At 41.8% G+C, this 11,725-nt stretch overlaps 1 protein-coding gene across 1 annotated transcript in view; it reads right to left on the minus strand.

Annotated features, from left to right (window-relative positions):
* The window catches only part of ctnnal1 (catenin (cadherin-associated protein), alpha-like 1), a 45,733-nt gene extending 38,188 nt beyond the window's left edge, over nt 1–7,545 (minus strand). The window contains exon 1 of the mRNA XM_070921742.1: nt 7,371–7,545. Within this exon, the coding sequence (XP_070777843.1) occupies nt 7,371–7,466 (96 nt within the window). The 5' untranslated portion in view covers nt 7,467–7,545. The remainder of the gene's footprint in view (nt 1–7,370) is intronic.
* Between the last annotated feature and the right edge of the window lie 4,180 nt (nt 7,546–11,725).

The following is an 11,725-nucleotide window of genomic DNA, read 5'->3' on the forward strand; positions in this document are numbered from 1 at the left end:
GAGAGCTTTGGGATGTACATCAGATATTTCTGTTTTGTATAAAATTTAAAGATAGAAATCGTTGGACAATTATACTTCAAGAATTTATACTCATATCCAAAGCTACAACAGTATTTACCAACAGCAAAGTTTCTATTTCAGTATCATTCCAGATATCCTAATCCAGTGCTTCCCTACCTTTTTCCTCATTCCATCTTAGAAAACCGTGTTTTTTGTCTCTTAGAAATGTTGCTATTCCCTTTGATTTATAAAGTATAGGATTGGTCCATCTCATAGAGCAGAGGTTTTCAAACTGTGAGGTCCACTACCCAGGGGGCGCCGGAGAGTTGAGGGGGGGGGGACGCAGAGTGAGAGACGTGAGGCAAAGATATTACATGAGGTGAAAGGCAAGTAAGGTACTTTAAAGCACTAAAACCCTCAGAGCCTGATTGCCACACCTTTTTTTTTTAACATGGTTGTCTCAATTTTGTCTGAGGGAGCCATTCTCTTAGAGAGAATAAGTCACAGTGCTGTAATATTTTGATTGAAGACAAAATGTGAAGCAAGATATTTAAAGGGACTTAGCTTTATGTAAAGATGAACCGTTACTGCAATTTTATGAATCATTTTTAGACAACCTCACAACTGTCAAGGTTTCCTGTCTCCCCCAGGATTTGCAGAGCTTCCCCTAACAAGGCCCAGACCCCATATCGAGAACAACTGTCCTAGTCAATGTCATGCGCTCAAGACTGGAATTATCACTCCACCGAGCCAAGAAACCGCCAACAGAAAGGCAATGGGATACAAACAGCTGCCTGCCAAATGCTGATTTGTTTACCTGTGGTTGTCCAGGCAGCAGACAATATAGACACGTTGTGTGATATCTCTGGCAATACATGACAAGACGTGTGGGAGGGTACATGTCTACAAGATTACAGTAAGTGGGCTGTCCTTTCGCACTCTTCAGTCTCCTCAGTCCTGACAGCATGTACGGTAACGCCTCATGATTCTGTCTATCTTCATATCTCTGTACCTGCTTTCAGTGCAGTAAGGAGGAAGCCATCTTATCTGGTACATCCTTTATAATGACTTGTTGTTATTGAAATATTATCTACGTACAGCTACAGAAGGACTGGCAGGGAAACTGCTGTGCTGTTTCCTTGACGTTCACAGATGGCCTCTGTGTGACTACAGAGTAATTAATGTCAATAAGTATGACCTTGTTTGTGCTTCTGGCCGTGTGTTTATGCATCTGTTTCAATCCACAGGGTGCTTCCAGTGAGGCTGGACAACACAAAACATCACGCTACATTAGGCACCACATCCCCGCTGATAGAGATCTCTTCCTGTGTGCTCACGCTTATAAGATGTCGCATCTAATCATCATAAACTAAGAATATACTGTAAGTAAAGGCTGGTAATGGGCCAAACAGTCACTTGATAGTAAACAAGAATGCTAAGCCTCTAATAGCCTTTACAGTCTTAGAGGACCCTTTACATAGGATACATATAGGGCTGAGCATGGTGAAGAATCATTTAAACAGGTAGTTGAGATTAATCTAATTTTGTTTAAGGCGATAACAGAATTAAATTACATTTGAAAAATTCAATAGCATCTTTACAGAGTTAATGTCCTGGTTAGTTTTTATACAAACTCACTATCAACAGATTTCTTAGGGACTACTTCTTTGGCAGAAATCTCAATGTGACATATCTCAAAACCTGGACAATTCAACCACAACTATCTATGTGACCGAAAGCCACTACAGGACCTTACTTTATAGAGAACAGGTCCCTGAAATTGCTTTACATTTTCAGTTGACATTTCAAGACTTTGCGCTATGTAAGCACAGATAGTACCACAATGAGGCTCTCTGATAATGGGACGGATGTTTAATCAATACTTTATCAACCTCCCAGCTATAGCAATACGTCTTGGTTGGAGGCAGAAGCTTTCCTCGAGACAATTAAAAGCAGTTATCACTATTAGCCACAGCCTTCAGATAACTTAAATGGCAGGGGGCAAGATAGCTTTTTTCACCATTAAGTTAACTGTGCTGTTCTCCCCAGGTGACTGATCCCTTTAGGCTGGGTTATTTGGAGGTTTCAGGGGCACACACGTACAATCACATACACTCACACAAATACACACCTTTCTCATCTGGAAGTATATTAGCCAGGGAGAGGTCAATGGATCGACATGTGAGGCAGACCCTTTTATCGGCACTTAAAGAGAACAGCGATCTGTAATGACTCCCCTGATAGCAATAGTGAGAAGAGTGTAAGAGGAAGGATAAGGTGGAAACACTGGTCATGCAAGCCTTGCACGTGTGTTTACGTTTGTGTTTGTGTGTGTGTGTGTGTGTGTGTGTGCCAGAGAGATACAAAAAAATATAAGAGAGAGAGAATGAGGGTGGGAGGTTCAGAGAGAGAATCTGAATTCTATAAACTGACAAAATTAGCTGACTAATCCAACCACTTTAATAGAAAACAGGGGGAGTTGAGTGAAATTACACCTCATTTCAATTTGATGACACAGGGTTGTTGACTGCCGGTGTATATTACCTACCACTGAGCAAGAACTTGCCTCAGATCCTCATTTACACAACAATAATATGAGTCAGGCTCACTTTGATTCATATATTTGATGTTTGAGTCGGGGGGGATTGGCTGAAACAAAACACTGAACCACACACTCTGCCAGTCTAAAACTCAAGAAGAAGAAAGATCACTACTGTATATGGGAAAATGAATGAGTGTGAGTGTTAGGGTATACATTGGCCATTCTTCGAAAATCTTCCACTGATAATGGCACAACAGGAATAATGGTGGCCTTGCGGTGCCGTTTGACCTGCGCTGAAAATTTGTTATAAGAAACACTGTTGTTTTGGCCGAGGCCTCAAAGGCTTGAAGGCTGATAAGGTGACAAGTCATGGTGGCAGCACAAAGCACACAAAAAATGTAGGTGACAACACATGAAACCTCAAACACCGGCACCACAGATTCATTTAGTTTCTGTCGTCCATGAGCAAACAATCACACATACCAAAGTATGCAGAAACAAAGACACACAAAACACACTGGAACCCCCCCCCCCTACTTCTTCCACACACACAAAATAAAGGCTTATTTTGTCTCATTCCCAGGAGGTAAGTATATTTTGGTCTGCGAGTGTGTGTGTATGCACGCGCATGCCTGCTCGTAGCACACTGTAATCCTCATGTGGTTTCACCTTCATGCCAGGGACCTATTTGTCTTCATTATCATCATGCTGCTGGAGGAAGCAGATCTGTTAGGGCTCGTGGCAACGGTAATGCCTCTCTGTCTGAGTATAAAAAACAACTTCACTACCTGGACGTTTGTCATGTCACCCCACCACAGGACCAGGGACATTAAGAGGGGAATAGTGCCTCGTACCTCAATAAAACTCAATTTCCAATATTTCCAGAAAGAGGGGTGAAAATTTGACTGATGGTCGTGCTTACAGAGCTGTTAAGTGAGGAGCGTGTTTATGGAGAGCTGTTTTTGTCAGCATTTTGTTTAATGTGGAATTTATGTGACAAAATGCTAATGCCCTGAGCAAATCATATCCACAAACCTGCCACTGAGCTTTTGTTTGGGTAATAAATATGCCATCTCAATCCAGTTGGTGAGCAAAATCAATGTGGAATTGCTACTTTTTTTTTTTTTTTTTCACAGTCCATTTTAGCACATCAGAAGGCAAAACTGCAAGCACCACAGAACCCCTGGAAGCATGACAAAGTCGACGCTAACAAACTTGGACAGAGAACGGATTTTCCAGACCCAATTATAGTAGAAAATCTTTTAAGAAACTCCTGGCTTAGCCCTGCAGAAAAATTATGGTGCCGGCATAGCTGTGTAATCACAAGGCCAATGTGTCACAAGTGTTTAAATGTTCACCGATCTGATCAAAGTCTCAGATATTACTCCCTGGCCCTTATTCGTTCCCACACATCTTTACCTCAGAACAACACCCTTACACCTCGTCAGCCTGAGGACCACCATGTCCGTACCCAGACAGGGCTGGTGTGTTTTTACTAGGAACACACCGCAATTATAAAAACCCAGGAACAGAACTGTTATTTCGCTAATCACCACTTCAAAACAGGAATAACATCTCAAGGAAAAGGCAGCCAGATTATCGCTAACTGCCTTCCAGCTGGCTGTGGAGCACATCACAGATAGGACACACATACAACAGCCGACACATTCACTTAGTTTCCCTTCTCTACGTGTGGTGCCCATTACATTTTTGACTACCACTAGCGCAATTCATTACCCTCAATATGCCCCTCACAGTGCACGTCCATTGGTATGGAGATGGCTGTAGCAGAAGTGGTGAAGCAAAAGCACATTAGTGAATTCCTGGCTGAGGAGAGTGCTTCTGTTAAATTAGGTAAGAGCCCCTTCTGTTTTGAAAAAGGAAGCGAATGGTCAAAATGATGCAGCTAGAAAACATCCAGGTGGCCACATTAGAAAAATAGGATTCAGACATAATTGAAACTGCAAAAACTCTTGAGTAGTGCACACACAAGGACTCAATAAGACAGGTGAACATACTAGCATGAAAAGAGAAGCGGCGGGTGGGACTCCGTGCATGTGTATGTACCTGGTGCGTGTATTACGTAGTGCAAGGCCGGGAGACTCCCAGGCCTATAATTACACCCTGGTGGGAGTGAAGCTGATAACAGAGGCCTGAGGATATCAACGTCATAGCAAGGAGAGAAGAGGAGATACATAATATAAGAAGGGGACAGTGCGCAACATGATACCTTATCAAACACCAGCTTTTCTCACTGACGCTGCTTTTTCATTTCCTCCTAGATAGTTATCTAATGACCCCTACAGCACACAAGCATGCATACCCACACACACACATACATACATACATACTCCTTTAGAAAAAAGGCCGCACAACACAGCCCACACAGTCAGTGCATCTACACTGACTATAATAATTCAATTACAAGCCATGTAAGCCAATAGTGATACTCAGAACCGTCACATAAACACCTTAACTCAGTTATCTTACTCACATTAGGGCAGTAATCGGAGTACCACAGCTGAGTTAAACATCCATATTTCTAATGACCACTGGCATGTACACAAGTAAGACAGATTTCTTTTGAAGTTTTGATTCCGTGCACATGCCTCAAACACGACTAGTAATAAGGTTTAAGTTGTTCTGTAACTGCAATAGATAGCAGTCCCTTCATGTGAATTCCCATTACACAGTAGTACACACCTGTTTCTGGATATTAACCCAACAATCATACATTATCATGTGAAATCCATGAAAGTCACTAGGGAAATCAAGTTACTATGAAACATGTAGGGCTACAACTAATGATCATTTTCATTAGTTCCCAGAGCTCATGGAGAAATCTTAAAATGTTTTACAATTTTTTTTGCTTGAAAACTTAACTCAGTTATCATAGTTGTTGTTATATCTGTCAATCAACTGATCGTTTTAGCTCTAGCAACATACATTTGCTGTAATTGAGCGGTTTATGTGCTTGTAACCACACTAGATGAAAAGTACTCACAGCAGGGGAAACTAATGTACCGGTCAGCACCGACTGAGTGACCGTCCTTCTGATGACATTACAACAACAACAAAAACATAACATATGCAGTTAACGGTCCTTGGAAATGTTGTTTCTTTCAGCATTGCAGAGCTCTGTTGCTATGGGGACATGCCTCACACTGAGAAAAAAAAAAGAAAAAGAAAGTTTGGAAAGATTGTCCTTGAGGCCCACGATTCAGCCGTGGACTGTAATATGCTGAATGCCGTTACAGTATACAGCACATTCTTCTACGCTATAGACTGGAGCTCAGCCAGTCTTTCTCAGCGGGCAGGAGTGCACCATAAGTTTGCTGCAGCGTAAATATTATTAAGATAACGCAGAGCAGCAGATTTACTATTACAGCAGTGCCCACTATATTTTTACAGAGACTGCTGTTGTAACCTTACATGGATTCAATCCTGATTTCCTCCCAAAATTTCTTTTTGGTGTACTTATGAATGACTGAAAATCTATACGAACAGCCTACTCAGAGAGCACATCCCCTGACAGATGTCCTTTTCTGATAACTAACGCATAGTCATTCAGCACAGGATGACCTTATATCTTTCAAATGAGCCAGCGCAATGAAAGGGAGGAAGCAGGCTTTCAGCGTTCACAGGGGGAAGGACAGTGTCAGGGACCTTCCGTCGTGGTATTGTCCAGACTCTCACTAACCCAGCAGTGAGGTGCCTTTCTCTCCCACTCTCTAAGTGGAAACAACAGGACATTTACAGGTCTTTGGCACTTCAGCCCCCTGCACAGCAAAGGGATGTTAGCATTTATAAGACTGGGAGTCATCCCCCTATTCAGGGGATGCAACCCACCTCCCGTCCTAAGCAGAGTGCTGGAAACCACAGAGAAAAACAGCTCATGTTAAAAGCAGAAGCTTTGTAAAAGGAATCATCTGCTGTTGTTACTAAAATGGAAATTAAAAGTCTAAAGTGGCATTATTGTTAAAAAAAAAAAAGAAAAACATTACAAAACAGCCTTATAGTTCAACAATAAAATGATTAATTAACTAATTGACCTAAACTCCATGCTTTTAAAGCTGGGACTACTGTTTGGAGTGTGCAAGACAGGAGTTGTTGAAAGAGTGCAGTGGCCTTAAGTGGGTCTTTCATCTTCTTCTGTTTATTGGAAAACAAAACACGTGCCTCAAAGTGGCCCAATTAGAGAAGTGGGAGTCACAGTGCAGCTCAGGACCGGCGAAGAGGGGCACACAACTTCTGGGGGAAACATTTATGCCCTCTTGAAAAGTATTTTCACACGAGAGTTTCTGGTGATCTCAAGCAAAATAGGGGATTAAACAATTGTTTTATTGTTTTTTGTTGGATGGCTGATCATTGGTTTAATTGCTCCCATAATTACTTCCCCATTCGGATTACAGTATAGTCTGTTATGTAATTCTGTAGCCTACTTCTGCCTAACAACAACAAATGTGTCTTTAGTCTCATTTTACATGTTGAAAGTTTTGCTCAGCTCAGTTGTTAAGGCTTTGCTGTGTGCAACTTCTAACACGTCGACTTAATAGTATGTTGTAATGAATTACAAATATCGATAACAACAATCACAGTAGTTACAATGTAACAACTCACAGTAAATTCTCCACACGTGGGACAGACTTTAAACACGGCACGAGAAGGAAACATGCAGTCTCCGCACACGAGCAGGTAAACACGAGAATCAAAGTTAGCCTCATGTGTCCGAACACGGCTGTTGTTGTGAAGCCAAAGTACGTTTTAAAGTACAACATGTTCACAAATAGCAACATAGCGACTTGTTTTGCGTTCACGGGGTACTCACCTGCGATACTAGAGGAATAAGCGTCTGCTCCACCGAGCGAGTTTTGATTTCCAGACCGGAATCAAAGTTACTGTTGCCGCACGGAGATGAAGCCATTCCCGCCGAGCTCTCCCTGCCTGACACACAATGCACGGCACTACCGAGTTCGCCAAGAGGCTTTCTTTTGCGGTTTCGCGGCTGCAAACTCGTGTAACGGACTTGCCGTTACACACCGGGGTTTCTCAGTTGGTTACACAGTCGTGTATCGAGCGTCTCTCCGCGCACGCACTCTGTTTTAATCCACTCTGGCTCGGTGGTTGTGCCGCTGCGCCCGCTAATGTCCATGTAGTTACTCACCAGCGGCAGGGAGCGGACTGCAGCACACCACTGTGGGCAACCACACACACACACACACACACACACACACACACACACGCACCACAGCACACACACACACACACACACACACACACGCACCACAGCACACACACACACACACACACACACACCTTCAGGTTCTCACTGCTGGCTGCTGCTTGTTTGCAGCTCAGTGCAGCTCATCATTTTGCACACTGACAATCAGGATGATCACTTTGATTTTAATCCACCTGTTCACCCCACGCAATTCAAGGCTAAACAGTTAGCCTATCCGTCAACTCAAACGCTCTTGGATCAGCTTCTATATGTTTTGCCATTGCATGCAAAAAAAAGGATGCTTTGGTGTTATACAGGAGTATAAGATTTAAAAAATAATCAACCCTTCATGCAAATTTCAGAGGATGTTATATAGGTTTAAAAATTCATAATCCATCCATCCATGCAGATCTCAGAGGACTTTGCATCCAGTGCCCTCCAGAGAGAGGAGCGATGCTTTCCTCGCTGCACAGCTCTGGTTTGATCCCTGAGACAAAGAATCCCACATTATCCCCTGGAGTCTGACAATCCCTTATCATCCTCTCCAAATACACACCAGATATGCCAATCACACCCGGCAGCACTGAGCCACATGGGACAGCCTATCTTAAAAGAAGTTGCCAAATTTACCTTTTGTCATGTCTGGAGAAAGCATTCATTCTCATGATCTTAACCATCTGATGTTCTGCAGGTTACCCATGGTACAAAACTGAGGAGGGGTCCCTTAAAGTATAATGACAATGACAATGTATAGTGGTAAGTGTTTATTTATGACACAGATCTGGATTTTTTTCTGCTCAGACTAAAAGAGAATTATCCTCTGCAGACAGATTTTGAATAGAAGTGCTGAAAATCTTTTTACTAAAGCTGAGCATGAAGCCATCAATAAAACCCATCATTTCAATTAGAGGCGTGTGTTTGAGTTGTGGATTAGTAGACTTTTATTATTTTATTTTATTTTATTACTTTTTCATACTGTTTATGGCCAGAAGGATGTGATGCAAACGGTACACCTTGTTTACCCATTACCAACCGTCGACACACCCGCACATTACCCAATTTCCCCAAACTACTTCCACAATACGGATCTCAAGATGAGAAAAAAATTAAAAAGAAACTTGATGCAAAAGGGGAAAAACCAACACATCAGCAATACAATGGACCTTTGAGTCTATGTTGATGTTGAGTATTTTGATGCACAATAAAGACTTTGCAAACAGGTTTATTTTTGCTTAACATTATATGTTCCTGAGAGGAATGACAGGATGACATTTTATTTTAAACAATGACGACTTGGAGGCTACGGTGACTCATATGGATGTTATTTCTAGATGGAATAATGAGACGATGAGATGATCTATCCAATACAAGGTCCATAAGTTCTATCTATACAGTTTTTAACCATTATCTGTATCTGGCATCATTAATATGTATAATTTGTCTGCATCAGAGGATCTTTAAATCTGTCTGTCTCCAAAATGAGGAACAAACGTTTTTCTTCCTAGCAGTACATTGTTCCTCTTCTTCCTTTGTGACCCAGTGACTTGTATCCATAATAGGACTCAAAATACTTTATTTCCATCTGGATCCAAGCCTGACCAAACTATTGCCAAATTCTCTGTATCCTCAAGTGGCTCCAGTTGCTATTTCTAACTTTACAAGTGCAGCCACTGGATGACAAGTGGTGAGTAACACATCATATTACAAACACACCAGATGGCTGAGAGCAGATATGGCTTATAAGCACTGTGGCACTGTTAGTGAGGGCTTTTGCTGCCTGCTTCATCATCAACTATGGTGGCTGGCTAGCACTCTGTGTCAGCAGTGGAGACAATGTGTGTGTGTGTGTGTGTGTGTGTGTGTGTGTTAAGGCTGTCTGCCGCTCTGAGGCCCAGCCTGTATTTATTCAAAACCCCAGAGCTATGCTTTAGTGTAACCCTCCCTGTTTACATAGGTTTCACTCCACACACACACAGACATGTACACACACACACACACAGCATCATTATGAAGGTATGCAAGCAGTTTGGCTGCTCTGAGCGGACAGGGTTGTGTTCCACTTTGATGAATGGCTCTACTACTAACTAGATAATATCTGTATGTTTTTTTTGTTAATCTGCTCTGAGGCTCTCTTCCAAGCAATAAAATGATAAGAAACTCCACTCGGGCTACTTGCATTGTGCTGTATCAACTTGTGTTGGCTTAAATGATTCTGGTCACAGTAGATAAGTTCAAGAGGCAGAATAAGATAAGAAGTACGATACATCCTGTAACATTTCAGTGGAAATGATTTAGTTATCATATAGACAAATAGCTTCAAATCCACAAGCTCAGTGTGCATATTCTCATTGAGTTTGTCCGTGCCATACTCCAAACTGTTAAACAGGCTTGTTTTTCTAAACAGTAGCTCATTTGCTCTGGAATATTCAATATTTGCTCGTCTGCCTCTAATCTGTTTTAGGCACATTGCATTTTGACAATTTGCCTGAAAACCCGTACAAGCAGGAAGTCCCGTTTGTGTATACTCATCTGCACAGTCCAAGGGTATTACTCATTAAATAAAAGATGCTTATGCGTAGTGTGATTGTGTTGCTAACAGCTGCTCGCCGTGCTTTAGAAGTGCTGACTTCTCTCTCTCTCTCTCTGGATCATTCCTTCTGGCTGTACAGCTCCTGGGACAGGAACTGCTGAGCCTAAAGAGATAGTGATTTTGCACACTGCAAAATGTGAAATGAGTGCAGTCAGTCATATTCCCCTGTTGGATAAGTAGATTGAAAATTTGGGATTCAAAGGACGGATTGTAGTGGAATGTTGAAAGACTTTTTCCCCACCTGCATTTTAAAACGTAAGAAAATTTCAATCTCGAGGAAACAATTCAAGTATACTTTGTACATGCATGTTCTTATTATGGCCCTCTTCATACATAGTTTATATAAGATTATGATTTGTATATAGTTTTCACAACACAATTCACACATTAACATTTGCCTCCAGGGAAGGCATAACCCTGAGCCTGCTGGTCAGATGAAATAGTTTAAAAGAAATATCACTCTGAACACTTGCACCTCAGGTTAACGTGTCCTTGACGGAGACCTGCAGCTGAACTCGCCTGCTTACAATGATGCAGTGACCGGAGAGGCCTCTGTGAAGGAGAAGAGGTCAAACTGAGTTGAGGTTGAATATTTAGTTGGCTGCACGCTGTTTTTACTGACTGACCCTGAATAGTTTTACAGTTTAAAGCTTCAGGATGTGAGATGAGTTTAATCCTAGCTGGCTTACAGGTGTTTATGTTAATATGGATTCTGGTCAGGAAAAATGACACTGCTTCCAGTGCACATAATACACACCACAGAATTAATAACTGGATACAAATCAGACATTTTAATATGTTCAAATAAAAAACCAAAGCAGCGGTGCTAATAAGGCATGGGGTCATCTGTCTGTTATTTACCGCTCTCCTCCTGCCAAGGAAGCCCCCTCGGGGACAAGGCTAATTTAATTGCACGTAAACATAACGAGGGAGCAGCGAAGTGCCATGCAGACACCCATTTCAGTAATCTTGGCTTTTCTTGCATGTCCATTTCTGTTGTTACATAATCACAGACACCTCGCTTATACTCATTATCATTCTGTTTCCATCCAGAACTTCTTTGTCTGAAGGCTGCCGCATTTGTCAGAGATGCTTTCTGCAGTGTGGAAGAACATAATATGTAAACACACAGGAGTGTATAGAGATGTAATGCACAAATGGACACACTATGAGCTGTGTGTTTCTACACACTGCAGTAGGCATGCAAACGTAATACACAGCCACTCCCAAACACTGAAATGTGTCCATGTACTGTAGACAAATTAATACAGAATATAAACACAGCGTGAGATTGTGATGATTGTTCTTAAAAATCGAAGGTAAAGTTCCACAAGGAGTTTTACAAACAATGTATAGCTTGATGAGGAAATCA

Source organism: Enoplosus armatus, chromosome 16, assembly GCF_043641665.1.
Source record: "Enoplosus armatus isolate fEnoArm2 chromosome 16, fEnoArm2.hap1, whole genome shotgun sequence".
NCBI lineage: Eukaryota > Metazoa > Chordata > Actinopteri > Centrarchiformes > Enoplosidae > Enoplosus > Enoplosus armatus.